This window comes from Episyrphus balteatus, chromosome 1, assembly GCF_945859705.1.
Source record: "Episyrphus balteatus chromosome 1, idEpiBalt1.1, whole genome shotgun sequence".
NCBI lineage: Eukaryota > Metazoa > Arthropoda > Insecta > Diptera > Syrphidae > Episyrphus > Episyrphus balteatus.
Window position 1 is genome coordinate 164,385,107 of NC_079134.1, and position 25,468 is coordinate 164,410,574.

The 25,468-nt window shown below is 29.7% G+C and overlaps 1 protein-coding gene across 6 annotated transcripts in view; it reads left to right on the forward strand.

The window, feature by feature from the left end:
• Positions 1-25,468, forward strand: part of LOC129921277 (MAGUK p55 subfamily member 7) — a 42,102-nt gene that overhangs the window by 15,457 nt on the left and 1,177 nt on the right. The window contains exons 2-10 of one of the 6 annotated variants that reach the window (XM_056003020.1): positions 3,697-3,775; positions 14,097-14,278; positions 14,348-14,443; positions 14,590-14,721; positions 16,936-16,965; positions 22,642-22,809; positions 22,870-23,052; positions 23,110-23,248; positions 23,517-23,813. In XM_056003020.1, coding sequence (XP_055858995.1) covers positions 3,733-3,775; positions 14,097-14,278; positions 14,348-14,443; positions 14,590-14,721; positions 16,936-16,965; positions 22,642-22,809; positions 22,870-23,052; positions 23,110-23,248; positions 23,517-23,813 — 1,270 coding nt within the window. In that variant the 5' untranslated portion in view covers positions 3,697-3,732. The remainder of the gene's footprint in view (positions 1-3,696; positions 3,776-14,096; positions 14,279-14,347; positions 14,444-14,589; positions 14,722-16,935; positions 16,966-22,641; positions 22,810-22,869; positions 23,053-23,109; positions 23,249-23,516; positions 23,814-25,468) is intronic. The other 5 variants (XM_056003021.1, XM_056003025.1, XM_056003023.1 and 2 more) reach the window with 5 other exon arrangements.

Below are 25,468 nucleotides of genomic sequence, written 5' to 3' on the forward strand. Positions count from 1 at the left end.
GGCGAAGACGTAACAGATGCACCAGAAAGCGTTGAGTCCCTGCTTCAAGCAAATTTAAACGTTGACAGGCAAAATCAAAATCAGACAATAATTATTTTGAAGTCTTAATATATTTTTTTACAAATTAAGCTTAGAGCTAGAGTGTTTCTTCACTCGCACAAGTTGACAGCTTTGTGAAGATGGCAAAAAAGTTTTATTTTTTTTGGTACAAACCATCTACATATTAATACCTTTCAAACAAAAAAAAAATTACCAAAATCGGACCAGCCAAACGCGAGTTTATCGGCCACACACACTAAACGAACTCATTTTTATATATAAGATATCATTTTTCATCGCTGAATTATTCGTTTTAAAAATCTCAATTAACTTATTTCTAAATCTTTGCTTGTAATTTAACTATATGAAAGATCACTAAGCCGTGAAAATATGAAAACAAATAGCATTAAGATTATTGCACAAAAAAAAAATTGCACATACACTACAGTGTCCCATTTGGTTCCTTTAATCTTAATCATTTACTAAATACTGAAACAATTGTAAAGTTTTTGAATACCAAAAAGTCAATTGCTTACTTTATGTGTTAAGAGATTTTATAAACAGAAAGACATCACGTACCGACAAGCAAAGTCATATTTTAATAATTACTGTTAATATAAAAAAATGTTGTCCATACTAATTTCAGAGAGATGCTTAGAGAATGTAAGAATCTGACCCCTTCTGCAAAAAAAAAAAAACAATAACATACTATTTGATAGCTTAATTAGTATTGTCAACTTGATAAACTGCTCAAGAATTGTCACATAAAATTTTGAAATTAAAGCAACGTAAAATAAGTTAGCATCTTTTTTTTTTGTTCGCGCAGTGCCTTTTAAATGTGTACACCTGTACACTGAGGGAAAAACAACATAAAATCAACTAAAACCACGTTGACTCAACTATTTTTTGGAATGATTTTGCATTGAAGACGAAAATTTTAAAATCAAAGTAGAACATAGTTTGTTTAAAGTGGTTTACCGTTATAAAACATCTTTAAATCAAAGTTGTTTCAACTTTGGAAAAAGCATCAATTTATAGAAAAAAAAAAGAAAAAATTGGCAGGCAATGAGGATCGCAGATAAAACTCTTGGGTCGCTAGGCGAATGCTTTACAAACGTTCTATCTCACTGTTGGAAATAAGCACGATAAAATGCAAAAAACAAAGCTGAAGCTCGACAAAAATGAAAAAATTCTTACGCTGTTTCAATTTTAATTTAAAGATGTTTCATGATTGTTTTTTTCAATATTAAATCAACGTTGAACATATTACATTTTACGTTGCGATTTTTCCCTCAGTGTAAACAGCTTATATCTTGAGTTCTATTGATCGCATCGTCAAGATTGATGTCTTTAGATCTAGGGAAAATGGCAGGCCATCAGTCCTTATTTTTAGAATGTGATTCTGTGTTAATTTAGCCTACTAACAATAATTGGAAAACTGGCGCTATTAAACCCCCTAAAAACCATATAAGGCCGTGATTTAAAGCCAGACTTTCTTATTCGTTTTTAGAATGCATAAGGTTATAAGACTGCATACTCCCATTTTGGTTATACCTCCTCTCCCAAAATTTGCTGTGGGCTCTTAAACTAATACTTCCTGTACACTCAAACAAAAATCTGATTTAACATGTTGTTCATCTTTTCCATTATAGATTCTTAAAAACTTATTCATATATGTACCAGGCATGGTAAAACTGGATACAAAGGAGTTTCTTGGAGTAAAAAAATTCAATTTGTCTAAATTCTATACAGTGCAATAGACACCCTCGTCTCATAAAATTTGTTTTTTGTCTTGGGTCAGCCTACACGCTCTAGCTTTTTGGCACTTACCTCCCGTATATCGTTCCTCTAAATGGTTGCCAACCCAAAACCACGTTGCATAGCTTTGGTGTTCATAGCTCTGGTTTTTCCTAACTTCGGTCTTTCATAACTTCGGTTTTTCATAACTTTGACACGCATAACTCTGGTATACATTACTGTGTTACTATTTTCTGCAGGCCTATTTAATATGGACCAGGCATTTTATGTTGTTGAATAGTCGTTGTGCAAGAATAGTGTCCAAGTTGTAAGTTATTGGAAATACAATACTAGTAAAGTCTTCACTCGTGTCTATAAATAGTTTTGGTGTATTTTTTCCATTTTTATTATATTTTATAATGAAATACAAAAAATGACTCCTATTAGACATCTTTGGTAGCGCTGTCAATTTCCTGAAATGCTCAAGATTTGTCTCATTTAACTTAAAAATCCTAATAACATAAAATACTTAATCATCTTTTTCTGTTCAGCATTTTTGAATACTGTATACAGTAGGCACAGATACACCACATGTATGTACTTATATATCATAGTTTGCAAACAGCGAAAAATCATAAAATGATTTTTAAATCCATGTATAGATGAACATATAAATATCTTAAAGAAATAATTTCAAAATATTTTCTTTTTCAATTCCCACTTGTCTCGAAGAAAAAAAAACACTGTCACTTGACCCAACGGAAGTTCGCTCTATAACAAAAAATATATCCAGCAATAATAAATTGAAATAGAAGACAAATTGAATTACAGTCATCTGAGGGCATTTATGCTGATACATTTTTCCTAAGCATAAAAATAAATAAATAAACAAAATTTTATTAAAAACCAATGAAGTTAAGAAGAGTAGATATCCGATGACAGTATATTTGTGCGGATTTAAGTCACCATTTTATTTGTGTTTGAAAATATGATTTTTTTTTATTTATTTCTCTTCATACATTTATACATACATGCAAAAGTTTTGAACAAGTATTCAAAAAAAACTTTTAAATATCATTTTCAAGTACCAAACCAACTACCAAGTGGTCAATATAGGGAACAAAAATGATTACATTCCAACCCGGTTAAATACTTTCCATAAAATTAATCGAAAAACAAACTAAAACAAGATCACTTTTAATAGTCTGCATGCATCATTTCCAGAAAGCCATTTTTGTTATTACTGTGATTCCGTAAACAAAAATAAAACTTAATTTTATTCCATTGTTGTGTAAATTTTTGAAGAAAATTAAGTCAACGAAAATGATACGTTCCCGGAATGAAAGCTATATCATAAAAGGTGAAAAAAAAATGACTGTTTGCATTTTTATTGAATGCATTTAATTGGTGAGTACTGTAATTTTTTTGTTTAAAATATTTTTTCTAAAAATAAACTTTTTGTTTATATATATCAACTCGTACAATATACCGTGCCATATCTTGAAGAAAATACTTTTTTTGTTGTTGTTTTGTTCAGCAAGCTGACGACGCCCCAAAGAACAATCAACCATAAAATCTATGACGACACTTCAGACAGTTCTCGTTAATTTTTATACCAAGAAGTGAAATATAAAGACAAAAATAAGGTATTGCATGAAACTATAAGAGCAAGGAAGAACCATGTAATAATATTTTTATAAGAATTTCAATTATTCTATTTTCAACGGAAGACAAGAATTCTTAAGATAGGTAATAATAATATGGGTCATTTGGAATGGGAATTAAACTTTGTTATGAAGATAGTTCGAAGAAACTGATAAAAATGTCCTCTAGTTGTTACATCTTTCATCTAGTTCAAGAGAAACTTAATTAAAAAATATACTTTCATGATGTTTTTTCTTTTTTTCTTTTTTTTTGCAGTAATTTGAAATTCATCTCGAAGTTGTCTTGCGAAGGATGACAGCTGAAGTTATGGCTGCTGACGCAAATTGGGATCCAGGTGAGTTTAATGAGTTTGTTCAAACTTCAATTTATATTTTTTTATTAAAAATAAATGGAAGTATGTACAGTATACGAAATAAATAAATAAATGTAAGGACAATCATTAAAAAAATAAAATGGGTCTTGAGATAGTTTATCGGTTACTAAACAAAGTACGAACTCAATACTACTCGTATAGACACTGACTCTATAATAAAATATTTCAATGTAGTTGTTAGTAAGTGTATGAAAATATTAAAACTTAATGTAGCTAAACCAAAATTGAAATATTAATTATTTACTTTGAAATTCCTCGCATAAATTATTTTACAACAGAAGAAAGGCAATTATTGTAACACAAAAATATTACAACTTATGAAACCTGTCACATACGATTAAGGCAGAATTCAGAAGTGTCTACATTTGTTAATTTTAACATATCTAGATAAAAAAAATTAAAATCGAGCCGATTTCTAAATGGTTTTTTTTCATACACAAATTTATGCCCACAAAAGATAAATATTAATCGACACAAAAATATAGTTTCAATTCAATTCATCGGTCCGTTTTCAAAAAATTTTTTTTTTTCAAAAAAATATTGAACTTTTTTTTTAAATCAATGAGTTTTTTTTTATTTTTCTTAATTTCAATCAAAACTACTAAAAAGTTTCTGTACAAAAAATATGATTGAATTAAAAGAAAGAAATCAAGAAAAGAAAATCTCCGTGTAGAAATGATAAAAACATTTTGTCTGTAAATTTTGAAAAAAATTGGTTAAAGGCCTTGATGAAATATGCGAGATTAACTTAAATATTTGTCTTCGCAATGCTATAATTTCGCTTTCCGCATTTTTATTAAAATCTCTGAGACCAAATCTTATTGAAATCGTTAGAACCGTTTTCGAGAAACTTGCAATACCTCAAAACATTATATGGGAGATATCGTGGCACAAAGTCAAAACCACGAATCTATATAATTATAGGATTCAAACACATTTATGGAAACTCATGCAACGGATATTGATGGCTTAGGCTGCTAGCCAAGAAACCGAGAATTAGGGTCGACGCACAGTGGTGCCATTTGACGTTTTTGGCGACAAAATTCATTTGCACGGCCATTTCTGGACGAAAAGTCATAAAATTTGGTACACTGAATGATTATAGTATGGAGAATACGAAAAGACTGCCAACTTTTTTTTATTCAAAATGGCGGCTCCAAAATGGCGGAAAGAATGAGGGTTAAAATAGAATTTTAATTTTCAAAACAGTATATAAGCTAGAAATTGGGCTAAATTCATGTCAAAAAGGTGTTAGATTTAAGATTTAGAACTCATAGATTCATATTCGTTACAAAAAAATCAAAAAAATTGAGAACAAAGTCCAAAAAATGCCAATTTAGTAAAACACACTGTAAGATCAAATCTTACCTCGAGAACCGTATTTATAAGGTTGCTTTCAGAAACGAAGAGTCTGATCCGATCCTCGCCTCCTCTGGTGTTCCCCAGGGTAGCCATCTCGGTCCTCTTCTTTTTGTACTTGCCATTAATGACGTCAGTAGAATCTTTTCATTCTCAGATCTTTCCATCTACGCAGATGACATTAAAATTATAAAAAAAATTACATCATCTCATGATTCTTTACTGCTTTAACTAGACCTAAATTCTTTTCTTACCTGGTGTAGCAAAAACTTTCTTGAACTCAATGTTAATAAATGCCAATCCATGACCTTTTCCCGTAAACGCTCACCTTCTACTCCTCGAATCTATCACTTCCGTAATATACCTGTCCCTACCGTTTTCTCAATTTGTGATCTTGGGGTAACATGTGATAGAGAGTTAAATTTTCGCTCTCATATTGATAATATTATCGCGAAAGCAAATTCCACCCTCGGATTTATCAAACGATGGTCTAAAGAATTTTCTAACCCCCATGTAACCAAATCTCTTTATACCACGTACGTCAGACCTATCCTCGAATACGCTAGCCAGGTTTGGTCTCCCTTCCAAATCACTCAATCCCTTAGAATTGAAGCGGTGCAGAGGAGATTCCTCAGGTTCGCTTTGCGAAATTTACCTTGGTCCGACCCCTTTTCTTTACCCCCTTATGAAGACCGTTTGCAACTTATTAGCTTATACCCCCTTTCTGAACGTCGTCGTATCGCTGACATTATCTTCGTATTTCAGCTTATCATTGGAGCGATAGATTCTCCGGCGTTACTTGAATTTATTAATATTAATACCAACCCACGAAACCTTAGAGCTGTCCCATTTTTCCGCCTCCCTATTCACCGCACTAACTACGGCCATTTTAATCCAATGAGCAGAATGCTTCGGCTTGCCAATGCAGTACAAGATATTTTCGATTTTTCCCTTAACTCCCCTTCCCTCAGGAGAAGACTATACAATTTACCTCCCATTCATCAATCTATATAATTAATTAATTTTTCAACTAGCGAGTATATTTTTTGTATATACTTGTTCAAATATGTACATATTTCTTATACAGGGTGTCCCACAGTCACCGCCCCAAACGAAAACCATGGATTCCTGAGGTCATTTTAAGTCGAAAAACTTAAGAGGTAATTTTCTCGTTTTCGTCCCGTTTTCGAGTTACCACGGTTTTTATGATTTTTGTTCTCTTTTCCCTTATCTGGCTTTATCTTTGCCAAACTACGTTTGATTTGAAAAATTTTTTTTACAACCAAACAAGAATTTATTACAGTTTTAGTTTGTCTCAAAACTTTTTTTTCTGCGGACAACCGTTTCTCCACAATTTTGCATCAAACACAATTTTCCTCGTTTTTTAAGTTGTTTTTTACACTTTCATATCATTTAAGTCAAAAAAACACGTTAATGAGTATTAACTTTTTGTGCTTTTTATTAAAGCCCAGTTTATTTTCATAAAAAAAATAAGTTTTATTTCATAAAAAAGGCTACTGAAATTAATTAAAAAAAAATAAACAATCTGAGTGAATTAAAAAAAAATAATTTTTAAATAAAAAATTAATTTAAATGAATTAAAAACTTTTTCTGAGCTATTGTGGTTAAGAAAAGAACAAATAAATAAAGCTCAGAAAAAGTTTTAATTCATTTAAATAAATTTTGTATTTAAAAATTATTTTTTTTTTAATTCACTCAGTTTGTTTATTTTTTTTAATTAATTTCAGTAGCCTTTTTTATGAAATAAAACTTATTTTTTTTTATGAAAATAAACTGGGCTTTAATAAAAAGCACAAAAAGTTAATACTCATTAACGTGTTTTTTTGACTTAAATGATATGAAAGTGTAAAAAACAACTTAAAAAACGAGGAAAATTGTGTTTGATGCAAAATTGTGGAGAAACGGTTGTCTGCAGAAAAAAAAGTTTTGAGACAAACTAAAACTGTAATAAATTCTTGATTGGTTGTAAAAAAAATTTTTCAAATCAAACGTAGTTTGGCAAAGATAAAGCTAGATAAGGGAAAAGAGAACAAAAATCATAAAAACCGTGGTAACTCGAAAATGGGACGAAAACGAGAAAATTACCTCTTAAGTTTTTCGACTTAAAATGACCTCAGGAATCCATGGTTTTCGTTTGGGGCGGTGACTGTGGGACACCCTGTATATTTATCTTTTTTTTTTTTCTGTTTTTGTTTAATAATTATTAATTTGTAAATAATTACTTTGTAAATAGAATCTAAGTTATCCGCTTGCAATAAGCTAAATAAATAAATAAATTAACATATAAGACCTCTAATTACGCTATTTCATGCATTTTTTTTTTTAATTTATCACAATTTTGGGATCTCTTCTATTTATGTTTCATAAGAAAATTGAAAATATTGGGGTTATATGGTTGCCAACTATGTTTTTAAGTAAATATAAGAAAACATGATATAATGAAAAGTTTCAATGTTCAATAAAACTGGGAATTTATTTTTTCCGTAAACCAAAATATACTTTTCTAATAGATTTTAGCGTTTTTAATTCAAATCCGGAGTCAAAAAAAATCTATGACGTCACGTTTTCGAGATATAAGCAGATCAAAATTAATTTTTATCTTTGAAACGTGACGTCATAGATTTTTTTTGACTCCGGATTTGAATTGAAAACGCTAAAATCTAGTAGAAAAGTATATTTTGGTTTACGGAAAAAATAAATTCCCAGTTTTATTGAACATTGAAACTTTTCATTATATCATGTTTTCTTATATTTACTTAAAAACATAGTTGGCAACCATATAACCCCAATATTTTCAATTTTCTTATGAAACATAAATAGAAGAGATCCCAAAATTGTGATAAATTAAAAAAAAATGCATGAAATAGCGTAATTAGAGGTCTTAAAGTGTGTTTTACTAAATTGGCATTTTTTGGACTTTGTTCTCAATTTTTTTGATTTTTTTGTAACGAATATGAATCTATGAGTTCTAAATCTTTAATCTAACACCTTTTTGACATGAATTTAGCCCAATTTCTAGCTTATATACTGTTTTGAAAATTAAAATTCTATTTTAACCCTCATTCTTTCCGCCATTTTGGAGCCGCCATTTTGAATAAAAAAATGTTGGCAGCTTTTTCGTATTTTCCATACTATAATCATTCAGTGTACCAAATTCCATGACTTTTCGTCCAGAAATGGCCGTGCAAATGAATTTTGTCGCCAAAAACGTCAAATGGCACCACTGTGCGACGCAGTGACTAGAGGGACGGATAACAAGTAAATGACGCATTAAAATGAAAATATCCAAAACTGCAAATTTGCCGTTTTCACTTTGTGTCGACGTAATGTATGTGTTAGAAAGAAGATAATAAAAACACACAAAACTAGTCTTGACGCGTATGACAAAACCCTTTTTAAATTTTCCGTAATCTTAAAATTTTTTGGCAACCAATACTTGCCCTATAATAGAGCAAGTAAAATACTATTATCTATGTTAACCACAAAGATTTTGAAAAATCATACATTTCTATCTCCAATCTTTGAGAAAAATAATTAATTTTGCAAAGAAAAATACAATTAATGCAGTAAAATATCGCAGTCATTCATTCAGAAAAAAAATAAGGTGCAAAACTGAATTCGCACGTACTTGCTCTTTGGTAAAAGTAACTCTAATGTTAAAGCTCTAATTAAAACTTTTCCGATAGAAAAAAAACATAAAATCTGTTTTTATAATTAATGATTTTGATCACAAAACAAAGTCTGATTTCTTGTATAGAAAGAAATTTTTAGAAAAAATTTTTTGAAAATCATTAGAACGGTTTTTTTTTATAATTTTTTCTGTATAAAAATTTTGTAAAATTTTTCAAAATAAAAAGTTGGTATAACATTTTTACGAAATAATTTACACATAAAAACGAATTTTCAAAATTTTTCAGCAACCCGTTTTCGAAAAATTGATTTTTCAAAAAAAAAAATTGAAATACATATATGTAGGTACCTATGTATTTTTTTAAGAATTGTTTACTGAAAATTTTTTAAAATTTAATATAACATTTACTTAAACTCTTTTGTGTAAAAATTTTTGTTGAAATCAAGTTAGTCTTGTACGAGATATTCAGAAACCAAAAAAACCGTTCTATGGCAGTACCGTTAATAACGGTAAACATTTTTTTTTATTTCAATAGTTGGCTCTTATGTTTAATACTACACATAAAATTTTTAATCAAATTCGTTAGAGCTGTTTTTGCAAAAAAAAATAGCTTTTGTATTTCCGGCACGGTTAGTTTGGGTCCTAAAAAAAATTTCAAGGGAATCATTCAAAACTATTTACTACCAAGTTTAAAGAAAATCACTCCAGTAGTTTAGACTATAGCTTAAGATACTTACAGACAGACAGAATTGCCGGACCCACTTTTTTGGCATTCTCCATCATCGTAATGTCATGTAAAATTGTTATCTCGAGTTCGAATTTTTTGACAAATCCTAAACTTGCCCAATACCTAGTATTGAAGGTACCTATGTACATGTACATAACTTAATAGTAGACATTGCTTTTCACCTTAATATTAATATTTGCAATTCCAATTCTGACTGCGGATTGAGAATCAGCACACGAAAATCCTTTACAAAAATATGGTTTGTTTCAAAGCTGATTTTCGCTGCAAATCAGTGTAATCTATACTCAATTTGAACAAGATCCAAGTACTTAGAACTTAATTTTTTTTCATTTCAAACTCGTCTGATTAATAACTCAAGAATAATTTCCATTAAGATTTTTCCATTAAAAAAAGTTACGTATACGCCATAGTGACCTTTAGTAGTATAGCCCTAGATCTTCATTTTTTTTAAATTAGCTGTCTATCGCCAGATGGTTCTGTCTCAAGAGAAACTTAGGTAGAAGTTCAATGCCAACAAATTAATTAGCTTTTTACACATTTTTTACTATTTTAAGAACAACTCTTCAAAATACATACGAGTATGTAATTGTTTTTTTTTTTTTTTGTTTTTTCATCTCTACACCCATATCTTCAAAAACACTCATCTTGAATAACTGCATCAGTAAATTTAACTATATTTTTAAGGACATCTTAAGAAAGCAATTTAAGAACTTGACGACATGATGTTTTAATTTAGTTTTATGACAATCTATTCTTTTTTTTTTTGTCTACATTTTCAAAGTGCTTTTAACGACAAACAAACTACAAGAAAAAAAAATACTCAAATAAGATGAAGAATGAAAGCAATTTTACATCATGATGTTTTTATCCTTCAGGCATAAAACAACGGATAAAATAGAAAGTGTATACAGAAGGAGACATGTCATTAAATATCTATTCACAATGTTTCCAACTAAGAAAGTGCATTTTTTTGCTAAGTAAATGAAATGAAAACAGGGAGGGGTCTTTATTTGTTTGTCAGGGTCGTTTGTCTGAATTCATGCTGAGCAAAAAATTAGATTTTGAAAATGAGTTAATGACATTCTAGTTTGCCGAAGGAATTTCGTGTTTTTTTTTTAGTTTTTTTCGTAAAAAACTTAAGACAGTGTTTACACTTTTGTTTACTCATCGACACACATTCCATTCACTGATTTAAACCCAACAAGTCTTTTTATGCGGCAACAAATCTAATAAACGCATTCGAAAAAAAAAAAAACATATCCCCTGTTGAATTTCAATTTTCACAAAAATATTCACACAAAAACACCACACAGCGCAAAGTTTGTTTGTATTTAAATAATTATTTCAAAAACCACACAATGAACAAAAAATACAAAAACAAATAACGCCACTGCTTGCCAGACAGACAGACAAACAATTAATAAACTCAAGTCTACGATCTCTTGCATAATAATTTTAACATGATTTTTGCATTCAATTTGTTTTTTTTTTTTTTCAATTCTCAAAATAGTCAACTTTCTTATTTCACGGTACACTATTCATACAAATATATCAAAATATATATAAATATATTGCAACTAGCTGTTGCATCTTGTGGTGCAAAAATGCAATCGCGTGCCTAAGTAAATTAAATCATTTTAGTTTTTTTTTTCTCTTTTTTTTCTTGAATTTTGTCGTGTTGAAATATTTACAATTTTGAAAAACAGAATTATAACTGCTTAAGAAATGGTCTATCCGGTCATTTTTTTGTGTGTGTGTCAGCAAAGAAATATCGATGTCATATTAAATTCTTTATGTTTCAACACCATTTGTGTGCTATGTGTTAAATGTAGGTTTGGTTATTCTTATGTTGAAAAATGAGTGATATTTAAAAAAAGTTTTTTTTTCTGGGACTAAAAGCACTTGAGAACTCAACTCAAAAATCGTTAGTATTTTTCAATTCCAATTGTATGGAAATTTATACTTTATATTTTTTTTTTTTTTTGAAAATGTAATAAAGTTAAAACTCGCAAATAAAAAAAAATGAAACCCACGGTACTGACATTGCAGTGGGGTCTTTTCAGGGGTCACCCAAAGTAATTTTTTCATGTTTTTAATAACCATAAAACCAGTATTACTCGGGGAAGGAAATCAATAAACTCTGACGTAAAAATGTCTTCAAAATCATTCCCAAAAGTGTTTCGAAAATCGTTAGAGCCGTTTTTTAAATAATTTTTTTATATAAAAAATGTTCTAACATTTTTCAAAAAAAAAAAGATGTGCCATTTTCAAGAAAATAGTATTCAACACATAAAAACGAAATTTCGATAAAATTCACCAACCCGTTTTCAAAAAATTGATTTTTCAAAAAAAAATAATGTGTTTTTTTGAAAAATTCTTAAAATTTTCATACAATGATTATTTTAAAATTTCTGTATAAAAATTTTGGTCGAAATCTGTTGCACTACATACAAAAATTTTAATGAAAATCGTTAGAGCCGTTTTGTAAAAAAAATAACTCTTTTCTTTTTCCGTTAGACAGGTACCGTTAGTTTTGGTCCTAAAACAAAAAAATTCAATTTGTCCTCTAGGGAATCACCCAAAACTGTTTACTACCAAGTTTAAAGAAAATCGCCCCAGTAGTTTAGGCTGTAGCTGGAGGTACTTACAGACGGATAGACGGACAGACAGACACACAGAATTGCCGGACCCACTTTTTTCTGGGGTTCGATTTCGCATCCACTGTTCTCTTCCATGATTTTTAAAGGTCTGAAAATCAAAACGTCAGAGAATCTCAGATTTGGATGATATATTCCACATTCGTGCAGTGCGGCTTAAGAAAGGAACTCTGTATTTTACGGTACGCCCAAAGATAATCTCAATATTCAACTGCTATGCACTTCTAAAAGCTCGGGTCGTTTGAATTTTGTCAGGAAGGCAATCCAACTTGTGAACCTCGATTTATTATCTTTCGTTTTAAAAACTGGAATAGGAAAGTAGTTTCACCTGAGCTTCGAATGAATAAATGTGGTTTTAGATTGACGCCCAATTAGAAGAAGAAAAGAATTTCTTTCATCACCGGAGGAAGCCTAAATATGTATTTCGCAGCGTTTTTAGTGGTAAAGACACAGCTTCTTGTGAGGAGTTACATTGGCGGTACGGAACTTCTTTCGAACTCGGCAGAAATTTGTAAATTTGCAAACGAACACGAGCACACGAATGGTTAAAATTTTTAGGTCACTAGACCTTGGCCCTTCATGCGCTTGGAGCGTAATTTTACAGATTTAAGCTTTTTAACTTAACAATGTTGCATGATTTCGCCTTTCAGCATTTTTTATAATAAATTAAAACTACCACAGACTTCACTAATTCAATAACATCTTTTTAACACAGACGTCTTAGCTTAGTTTAAATGGTTCCCAAAACCTTAAACACGTTTTTCTCAAAAAGGTGCAGTGTTCTAAAGAAGGTGAAGAAAATTTCTTCAAAAAAGCTGGACCGAACGGCTTGAAATTCTCACACGATCTTCTTAAATAGGTACTTTTGCCAGATAATGATCGAAGCCACTTTAAAGTGTATATTTTCTTTAATAAACCTATTTGTATCTTCCACTTGTCAAAAATCTAAATTTGGATTAAATTATCTCTATGTGCATTCTAGGTATTCTAAGTATTTATTTAATAAAAAGCCTCGTCACAAAAAACACGTTTTTACGTAATTACAAGTGGATATAACCCCTTAATAAGAGAATTATGATCGATCAAGGTTGCCATAAATCTAAGGTTTCCACCTCTTTATTTCTGATTTTAAAAAGGAACAATTTTCAAATAAATGCCCTTGCACATGGCTGGGTTTCAAATTCATAGCGAATTGAATGAGAAACAAAAATAGTACGATAATTAATTGCAATGATTTTTTAATAATAACGAACGACAAAACAAATTTCGGTTGGTCAGGTACGTACCCGTAAAAAAGTATTAGCATAAGTTACCTACCAGTAGTCACATACCTCAAACATTTTAAGAAAAGTTTAAAATTTTAGCTTTGACTTTTTTCTATAAATGCGTTCCAGGCTCTAGCAAAAATATTTCGAAGAAGTTCTTATTCATGAAAAATAGTCCGGGCGGCCACTGCAGAAACGCTCAACTCATCGAGCTAAAGAAAATTTCAAATGGGAAGTGAAAGAGGGCTATTAGTAGTTACGAGAACCACAGGTCTTCCCGTTCGCATCCTGGCACGATTGGCGTGGTAAAGTGCATTGTGCATCTCATAGAGTTAAAAGACAATATTAGTGTCAAATTAAAGGGGACATTGTCAGCTATCAAAATTCAGAGGTCTTCCGAGCGAAAGTCTGGCAGTTTTGTCATGTAGCCCGTTTTAAGGTTAGAAGCGATGAAAGTGAGTTTTTTCATAAAGTCTAATAGCCCTCTTTCACTTCCCATTTGAAATTTTCTTTAGCTCGATGAGTTGAGCGTTTCTGCAGTGGCCGCCCGCTCTAAAAGATTTTCAATGAAAAAATTAATTTTCTTTTTTTTTCTTTGCAGCTTTATCCAAACTAGTTTCATCGCTAAAAGAAACCGAAACCCTCTCAAGTGAACAGGAAATCGATTTTCTTAAAACACTTTTAGAATCCAAAGAGCTAAATGCCTTAGTTAATGTTCATAGTAAAGTGGCGAAAGTTGGTAGAGATGATAAATTAGCGCCACTCCTTTCAACATCAACACAGGTGCCTACTTAAATAGAATATTTAAATATTCAAGAAATTTAACACACAAAAAACATTTATCTTTTCCAGGTCCTGTTAGAAGTATTAGAACAATTATCTCAGCGATGCCATTTATCACCAATATGTAAAGAAGCATTTTATCTCCTACAAAATCCACATTTGCAGGTGAGTGAGTGGCGTGTTATAATGATACAAACTATACTAAAATACAAAAAAAAGGAATAAAATACCATAAAACCGACATAAAACCAAGGCTTTTCTTCACTCTCAATAAAACAATACCTCTTCCATTGTTCTTTCGCTCTCTCTAGAGTCTGCTTTGTGCACACGATGCTATTGCCCAAAAGGATTTCTATCCGCATCTGCCCGAGATCCCAGTTGAGATGGACGAGGATGAAGAAACGATTAAAATCGTTCAGTTGGTGAAAAGTAATGAGCCATTGGTAAGTCCTCTTTTGTATTATATATCCAAGGAGAATTCCTACATATCGTTTTGTACTTATATATTCTTCTCTCTTATTCAAGTGTGTTATGTTTTTTTTTTTTTTTCATTTTATTTTCTTCGTCCTTTTTTTTTTCTTTTGGAGTCAGAGTCATTCATTCATACAATCATGTTCATAAATTATTTCATGCATTAAATATAAATGACCACTCGTTGAATGAAGAAGAAAAAGAGGCAAAATTCTGCCTGAGAGGTGAAGGAACCCAAATTCAAACATTGAAAGGATAATATATAATAGTGTTTGCCTTCTGAGTTTTGTGAAGCTAATTTAGATTTTTTCTTCATTTTTTTTTTATTTTGTCTGAGACTTGAAAGGATATACGAATGATGGGTGCAATTTTACGGTCTGCTAAAGCAGTTAAATGAAGATGCGCACAAAAAGAAATTAACCGCGTACACTGCGGGTGACTTGATTAGGTCCATTCTACTTTTTTTAAACAGAATTGGTGACCATCTTAAAGAAAATTTTGTACTTTAAGTTCGTATTATGAAGTGAAAAGACCATTGAAAAATGAAGGACGACTTTCTTTATAGCAGTTTTTAAAGACTAAAGACTTAAAGACAGTGAAATTTTAGAGATTTCAATGCAAAAATTTCGAGTTTATTACCTACACTGGTCGGCAAAAAACAAAAAAAAGTCGGGAGCAAAAACTTTGTAAGGTGATTTCAATTAACTTGAGTGTGCTGAATTCAAAACTGTTAACAGAGTTATTCCATCAAGTCTAGTTTTTTAGCTCTGCTCATCACTATTTTCGCTATAAAGTCGCAAAAACTAATCTTGAATGTAATGTTTTTTGACCTTTGATCTGAAATATATATATTTTTCTGTAATATTTTGCTTTTTTATCCCAATCAGGAGTCTAAAACTGGAATTTGCTTCAAATATGCTTAAAAAAAGTTACCTTAACCACCAAGATTTTGAGATATCATAAATTTCTATACCAAATATCTTTTAGAAAAAAAATAGCTTTAAAAAAAAAATAAACATATTTAAGACGATAAAATATGGCTTTTGAAGATTGCTTAAGTAGTTTTGAAAAAAAAAAAGGTTATGAAATTCCACGCCAAAAGTACCAACAAAATGCGTTTTTGACCTTTTATTATTCAAATATTTCGAAAACGTGACGTGCCAGTGAAATTTTGACCTCAGATTCGGAATCAGCACACAAAAATCCTTAACTGTACTACGAATTCGTGTTATTGTTATTTCTGAATTATTTCCTTTAAAAGGTACAAACAAAAACTATACCAAACAAAAAATTGAGTGTGTCTAATTTAGAGAACCGTACTGTAAAAATTTTTAAAGCTGTATAAAAGAAAGGCGATAGATTAAATTCAATGAAAGGATTTAGAATAAAGAAATTGTTATGACTTCAAAGGCCTAGCTAGCAGCTTCATCACTATCACAATGTGCAGTACTACTTTCTAGAGAAGATCTTTTGAAAATTCGCTTAGTTGGACATAGACAATAAATGTTTATTATACGATTGGCTTTATGTGATTTGGCGCTAAGATTTTCAAGGCTTATTATGAAGAATGGCTTTTTTTCAATGGAAAATTTAATTAAATTTGCCTTTGCTTATGAACGAATATTTTGTTTGTTTGTTTTTTCACTGTTCATATTTTTTGTTGATGATGTAGGATATTTAGGACTTTAGAACAACTGCTAAGTAATTAAGCCGATTCCTTCCCTTCTTTGTAGAGATTTTCAAAGAATTATAATATTTATCAATAAAATTAGTTATAAACTTATTAAAAAATTATCTTCTTAGGAAATTTTTTCCAAGGAGAAAATAAAACTTTAGTGGTCTTAATTTAAAAAAATAATATTTTTATAAAAAGAAATTCACAAATTCATGTCCATAACATTTAAAAAACATTGTTTTTCATAAACTCCTCAACATCATTAATATTATCATAAATTATATCTTCTTCTTATTACAACATGATAATTTAAAAAAAATTAAATAAAAAACAAAAATACTGTATTTTATACATAAATGTGTGAAAATGTTTAAAAATGAAATTATTGTGTATCGTTGTTTCTGCTGCTGCTTAACATTGTGATTTCTTTGAAAATAAAAAAAAAAAAACACAAAACAAACAAAATATAAATATTTATAAAAATATATTATATATAAATAAAAAAAAAAAGGCAGGAGCACAAAGCGCGGAACCAATTGTTGTAAGTAATTGCCTCTTCCCCCTGCTAAAAATGTAAATAAATCCTTAATGTCACACGAAAAGAATTTCTATACATATATTTTTTTATATAATTGATGTTGTTTAATTTTTTGTTTAAACAACAAATGACATAGATTTTTTTTTTGAAGACTCTTGTAAATGCACCAAACACCAATACAATTTATTTCAAATTTATTTTTCTTGTTTATAATAATATTTGTTATGAAATGTATATTTTTTATATTTCTATGTTTTTTTAATATTTAGCAAAAAAACAAATTAAAGAAGGTGGATTATAAAATTATAATACTTATGGCTTTATGCAAATTTCTTCATTGAATAAATTTAGTGAACAGAATGAAAATTTAAAAGTGATTTTTTTGTATATAATATTATTTATTATTTTTAATATTAACAATTTGTATTAATATTTAAGTCAGGCACGCTTTTAGAATTGTTAGAAATTTCTTAAAGCGATAGATCAGTTTTTTTTTTAAGTTAAAATGCTACAAGGATTTTTGAATACTTCATTGAACTAGAATTTTTTATTAGAATAAATTTTTTAAACTAGCACTTCTTAAAACTATTTTATATTTTGCTTTTATGAGCTTCATTTGTTTTTTACATAATGCAAGGAATACATATGTAGGTATTGCAAAAATCTTATGAAAATATAAGACACATATCTTCATTTATTAAAGTTATGTGTTCTACAAATTCATTTATTAAACAAAAAGAAATTCAAATCAAACACAATGGTTGATTTGCCTAGGCCAGGTTTAGTCGAATTAAATTCCAAAACGGGTCGAATTACGGCACACGATTACGATTATACCTTAACGCTTTGACTATTTCTGTCTCTATTTAATTATTAGAAAACGATAGGGACACATAGCAACCATTTGTTAACGAACGTATGCCGTAATTCGACCCCTGTTTCTTTTATCTCTACAAATTATAGTGAATAACTTCAGACAATTTTGTTTAAAGAATTTTTAAGTGACCTACAAACTTACTTCAGAGTTTTTTCAGCCTTATAAAAACACTGTGCTTGAAAATGCAACTTTTTTTTACCGACAGATGGCGCTCCTATCTACTAAAGATAATTCGAATATGCTGAACACGATGGCGTCCTTATGAAATTTTGATGATTTTTTGTAGGCAATAACATCAAAATAGTTTCAATTTATTGGCCATAAGATATAAAAAAGAAATAATAAAATTTGAAGAAAAACTGAGTAAAATATAAAGTTTTTTTACAAAGAGAAAAGAGTTTTTTGTCAAACATGTATGTTTAAAAGTTTCAAAATATTAATTTTACTGATTAAATATCTTCTACAAACTGTAATTCTACTAAAAGACCATATATTTGGTCTATAAACGTCGATATAAAACCAATAAACGCCAAATTTATATGATGCTTTTCGATGATTTTGGGCTTAAAACAGAAAATTTCATAGGCCAAAATCTTTCTTAACTGAGCCAACTTTGAAAAACTAATGACGCCATCGTGTTCAGCATACTCGAATTATCTTTAGTAGATAGGAGCGCCATCTGTCGGTTTTTTGAACTAGCACAGTGAAATATATAAAAAAAAATCAGTACCATAGTTATCAATTTTTTTGCTTATAATACTAATATCCTAAATTTAAGGTCCTTGGTTTGTTAATTGTTTCTCACTAATTTGAAGCTTCTAATCCCACATCCCCCAATTATTTTAATCGGCCAGCTCAAACTTTGAACAAAAAAGCAGAAACACAATCACGCTTTGCCAGACGTGTCATCGCTTTACGTTGAGAAATCCTCAAAGAGCGCTTCTGTCACTTTGACTTCGAACAGCTGATTGAAACATAAAATCTGCTGTTAAATAAAAAAAACACAGTCACTTACAAAATTATTGGGCCAAGTCTTTATCTTGATTTAAATGTGGAAAAATGAAAAAGGATATTTATGTGTTTAAAAAATGCATAGAAATTTGTTTATTCTTTAATCCTATAGTTATAAAAACAAAACCAATCAAAATAAATTGTTTTTTAAACAGAACAAACAATAAAATTCGGTCTACAACATCATTAAATTATTGTTGTTTTTAATAAGTAAATTGTTTTTATTTAAAATATCTCGATGTCGTTTTTTTATGCAAAATCTATATAGAGAAACAAAAAAACACACCTAGTTGTGTAATAATTTATTTTTTTTATTCACATTTGGCCCAATAATTCTGTGGGTGACTGTAACTATGTCTGATAAATGTCAGAAAGCGAGCAAAAGTTCAGTCTGGTTGAACTTTTGCTCGCTTTCTTACGTTTGTCAAAAGAAGCGTACGTAGAAAAAGCGTCATTGTGTGAGGTTACACAGATTTCGTATGGTTGAACTTTTGGCAGTTGTCAAAATCGACGGCAAAGCGTGATTGTGTTTCTGCTTTAATGTATTCCAATCTGAAATTGTTTCTTTATTCAATTTTCAGATTCGTTTTCCTATAATATCTACGTTTATATTATACTATTATCTGGGTTCTCCTGATTTGAATTTTTAACTCAAAACTGTCGCTTTCAAAAGCAATATTTTTGAAACATAAAGAAGTTTTCGGCTGCAATTATTGGACAATTTATATATGCTTTAAACGATTTATATGTATGACCTTTTCCCCCAAAAATTGTTAAGGGCTAAAATCTTCAAAGATTGAAAAATACGTGTATTTTTTTGACATTTTTTTGACATTATTGGTAAAACCCAAAAATTCTAGAAAAATACTGTTTAGCCCCTTTCGAACCCAAGCTATGAAAATCAATATTCAAATTTTTTTTTTTTTCATTATTATTATCGTGTCAAAAACATCACAACTAAGAAATGTGAATAGCAAAAAGTTATTTTCCAAAATAATAAACAGCAAAAATAATGTGTTACTCTCCTATGAAATTTTGTTGTTTTAAAAAAAAATTGGAGTGTTTTGCTATACGACGTGAAGTAGTTCACGTGCAAAATGTACGGGAATTTCTTCTACTCTCCTCATATATTTTTCGAAAAAAATTTATTTGAAAATTGAAAACAAACAAAAATTGTATAAATTCACCTCACGACATGTACTAGGCTTAACGCTGGGTCCGAAAGGGTTAGGAAAAAATGTGCCCTGCAAAATGGTAAATTATGTTCATTGTATCCTGCCCTTGTAAAATAAGATAGTAGGTAACATTAGTTTTAGACAATATTACCCTCCTACGAATTGTTATTTTGCTTACGAAATTTTTCGTGATCGATTTCATTTCCAGAACCAGGCTTCATTTCAAGGGATCATTTCAGTTTGTTTTCATTTAGTTTATCGTTGTCTACCTAACCGAGAAAACCTACTCACTCTAACGCCGAAAAAATTATAAGCTCCTTAAACTCGGTTTTATGATAAATTACAATTGAATAGTATTGTGAAACCGAGTTTGAAGATTAAGATCAAGAAATCGAGTGTAATTTTTTTTTGCATTCCTTTGGAAACTTATTATGTACCTATGTGGAGAAGGCTCATTAGCCTTCCATTTTCTTCCTGTAAAAAAAGTTTTTCCCTCGAAATTGGTTTCATGTTTTATTTGATAATTTGCTTTCAGTGTAAATTCAGCGATTATTCAATTTTTTAGGGATTAATATTGATATTTTTAACCTTAGTAGAGTAACTAAAGCAAATTATTAGGGAACCCGGCCGAACAGCTCTGATTTTGACGATTTTTTTTTTCAAACGTAGGTAATTAAAAATACTTTAAAGTCTATAGATTAAAAATTGCCGGTGTTGCCGTATTGTTTTTAAAAATTAAAATTAATTTTTTTTTAACAAAACTATTTTTTTTGCTTAAAATTCATAAAACAAATGATAGCAGAAGATTCTCTAGGTAATTAAAGGAAAATATATAAAAGGCAGTAAGGGACAATCTTCCATTGTTTAAGCGATAAATGCAATTTTCTAACATTCTGACCTCAAACACAAAAAAAAATATTTTGAAAACAACGGCAACACCTACAATATTTTAAAATACATTTTTAAAAAGCCAGATGCTCATTCTTATCTCTTAAATTTAAATCCACTAAAATCAAGACTTTTTGAAAAAATGGTCCTCAAACTCAGAATTGAAAAAAAAATGTTATTAGAAAAATTTAAAATGACTTTTTTCCAAACTTTTTCTAATAAAATATGAATTTATTTAAAAAAAATTTTTGGCCATAAATATTATCAGTTGAATTTCGAAGCAAAAAAGGTGAAATATATCACACTTTTGAAAAATTACTTCAATTTCAATGGTTTTTTTTTTATTAAAACTGAATTTTTGCATTGAAATAATTAATTTTCTCAAAGACTGTGGTAAATATTAATTTTAAATTTTTGCTATTAAACTTTCAACAATAAGGGTTATTAAATGACTAAAAAATAATTTTATGTTTAGATGTTGAACTTACATTTACATTTACATTTTTTTTCAAAACTTTTATTAAAAAAAGTTCTTCGAAAATGAAATACTTTTTAATTTTTTTCATAAACCGTACCTAATTCATATTGACATTTCCTTTTATAATTTGAAATCATAATAAATGCTGCCAAAAAAATTTGAAAATAAATGCATTTTATATTACGACCAATTTTAAAAAACGACATGTTCAAATTTTTTCAATAATTTTTTTTTTTCAAAAATCTGAGTTCAATTACCATTATTTCAAAAGCCGTTCATTCAATTAACTTAATTTTAATTTTACATATTTGACTAAGCTTCTAGCTTTTACAAAATGTATATTTGAATATTGTAGGTGTTGCTGTTGTGTTCAAATATTTTTTTTTTGTGTTTGAAGTCAATTAATAAGAAAATTGCATCTATCGCTTGAACTATGGAAGATTGTCCCTCACTACTATATATTTTTTTTCCTTTAATTTCTTAGACAATCTTTTGGCACCAATTAATTAATGAAATTTAAGAAAAATTTTTGAAAAAAAATTGTTTTTGTTCACAAAAATCTTCAATTAAATTTAAAATATCAAAACGGCAACACCGGCAATTTTTAATCTATAGACTTTAAAGTATTTTTAATTACCGACGTTTGAAAAAAAAATCATCAAAATCTAAGCTGTTCGGCCGGGTTCCCTAATATTGCCAATATTTGAGCTTTAATTACTCCATTACCTGTGTTAAGTACAATTAATAAAAACATTCGGAAAAATTATTCACTTTTCAGATGTTTTTTTTTTTTCTTTCGTTTTTGTTGATAAAATAAATAAAAAACATAAAATTGGTTCAAGTAAAAAAAAAATTGTAATTAAAAAATCTTTTTTAAGTATTTTTTATTAAAAAAAAATTGTTAAAATTATATTTTTGGAACATTGTAAGTAAAATTATTTTGTTATGTGTTAATTTTTGTATACTTCTTATACGAACGCACTAAATTATCTATTTAATTTTTTGATTAGGAACTAAGTTTATTTCTCTTGCTTTACCTCTCACAATCGATGTTTTTCCAATACAAATTAGATAGTTTTTTTTTTCTTTCTTTTCGACTATTCATGTCGTATCACAATCTTCTGTGAATCTTTTTTTGTATGTTCAAGAAATATAAACCTTTTTAATTATAGTTATATTATCTGCAAAGAAATGCATCGTATAATCCAATTAAAATAATGTCATATTGTGTTTGTGTCTCGTTATAACAGGGCGCAACAATCAAAACAGACGAAGATACAGGAAAGATAATTATTGCCCGGATAATGCATGGCGGTGCTGCAGACCGGTCTGGTTTGATTCATGTAGGCGATGAAGTGATTGAAGTCAATGGCATTAATGTGGAGGGCAAGACACCTGGAGATGTCTTGCAAATTCTTGTAGGACGAGACATCATTGAATAATATCTTATTCTGACTTGATTTCTCTTTATTTCATAGCAAAACTCTGAAGGAACCATCACATTCAAACTAGTTCCATCGGATGGAAAAGGTGGCCAAAGGGAAAGCAAAGTGAGGGTTAGAGCTCACTTTGATTACAATCCAGAAAACGATCCGTATATTCCGTGTAAAGAAGCTGGACTGGCATTTCAACGAGGTGATATTCTCCATATAGTTTCACAGGTAAGTCTTATTTGGTCAAGTCAATAAATCAAATAAAAAGATTCTTTTTTATTTAAGGACGATGCATATTGGTGGCAAGCGAGAAAAGAATCTGAGCGCACAGCTCGTGCCGGACTGATCCCTAGCAGAGCTCTGCAAGAACGCCGAGTTATCCACGAACGAACTCAACGTGACACAACCGATGGCGATTCAAAGAGTAGGTTTTACAGTCTTCATCTTTAACCAAAAAAAAAAAAAAAAAAAATAGAAAAAATCGTCTTATATTTGTTTGGATCCCTTCACTAACTTTCTTATAAAAATTCAATTATTAAAAATTTCTACCGCATGTTCACGCATCTCTCAACACTAACTCTCACCAACTATATTCAAAATGTTATATCACACCACATCTTTCAAATCATCTACTATATGATCGTGTTCCCCCTTCAAAAATCCCATGCAACTATCACATAATAACACTTCAGCAGAAGGCTCATGTGCATCCATTTGCACGACCCCACCTGGCTCTCCAATGCTTAACTCTAGTAGTAGTACATCATCATGCCGTCAGCCTAAAACTAAAAAAATTATGTATGACTTAGCCGAGAATGATGACTTTGATCGAGAAATGATTGCCACTTATGAGGAAGTTGCGAAACTCTATCCAAGACCAGGTGTATTTAGACCAGTTGTTCTGATTGGAGCACCAGGAGTTGGGAGGAATGAGCTGAAACGAAGATTGACAGCGAGGGATCCGGAGAAATTTAGAAGTCCAGTGCCATGTAAGTAAAGACAATTCATTGAACAGTCTTAAATTTCATATTTTTAGAAATTTAAGAAGAAAAGGACGAAAAAACAAGTTTGACTGTAGTTTATACTAATTTCTGCAGAAATTTGCCAATTTTCGCGGGAACTTGCCAGATTCGGTTGAAAATTTTACAATTTGGGCTAAAATTAAGCTATATCGGCTGAGATTATCAGATTAGGCTGAAAATTTATTTGGCCAAGTGCAGGCCTCAGTTTCCGAAATTTGGCTTAGAGAAAAATTTAGCTGAAGAACTACCAGTTTTGACTGATATTAATATTTGTTTCGGTGGAAATTGACTAATATTGGCTGATGTACACAAATTTTGTTATTGTTATATGGAGGGCTAAGAGATACTTCAGCTCTTAGTCACTTAGTATATACGTTTCCATTGAATCTTACGGTGAATATTTTTTGCGAACAAATGACAATTTGAATCGAAACACTCTTGGATCGAACTAATGCAAGACGTTAGTAGAGAAAAACCTTGCGCAAATTTTGGCGCTTGATTTGGATTTTTTCTTTTTTTGACTTGGTCCGTTCCAGCTGTGAAACTGGAAAATTATAGCAGATTTCGATTTAAATTCACAGATTCGGATAGAATTTACCAAATTTGACTGCGATTTTATAAGTTTGGCCTATAATGATCTATTTCAGTTTAAAATTTGGCTCTTTCGAATAATAAAATACATCATACAAAAGGTCATCAATTTAAATGAAAATTTTAAATATCGGAAGACATTACAAATTTCTTTTAAAAATTTAGCAGTTTTAACTGATATTTAGAAATTTCGACGGAGACTTTTAGGTTATGTTATAGGTTATGGTTAGGTTATGTTATATTTGATATTTTCTGTTGATAATTTATCAGTTTTGAGTGCTTTTAACTAGTTTTATTGAAATTTTGGCTGAGAACTTATCAGTTTTCGGCTAAAAAAATTTGGTCAGAATTTCTTAAATTTGGCTGCAACGAACTTAATTGGCCTTAAAATTGTCAATTTTACTGAATTTTAACCAGTTTCGTTTTGAAAATTCACAATTTACGAGTTTTGTAATTTCGGATAGTATGTATTTGCCAGTTTTGACTGAAAATTCATTCGATTTTTTCAGGAATCTAAGCGAAAAATGATCAGTGTCTGCCAATTTTCACTGGTATACTTAACAGTTTTAACAGTAAAAAATTAGTAATTCTGGTGGATATTTAACAGATTCTGCACAGAAATAACTAAATTTGACAGTGATCAAGTTAAATAAGATTAGAATCACCAATTTCAGTTGATGATTTTCCAGTTTCTGTTGATTCCCAGTTTCAACATGAAATTTACTAGTTTGGACTAAATTCTATCGATTTATGCTAAGGATTTTGATTTAAAATTCCAAGTTTCGGTTTAAAATTACAACATATGTATATTAAATATGTATATTAAATTTCACTGGCTTTTGCCAATTTCGACTTAATATTTGCAGTTTCAATAGAGATTTGCCACAATCAGCACAGAATTAATTATATTTATCTTCCATTAACTAATACCAGATTAGAATTACTAATTTCAGTTACAAATTTAGTTTAGTTTTAGTCGAAAACTCAGCAGTTTCAACTGAAAAATTTTCATTTTTGGCTGAAATTAAGTA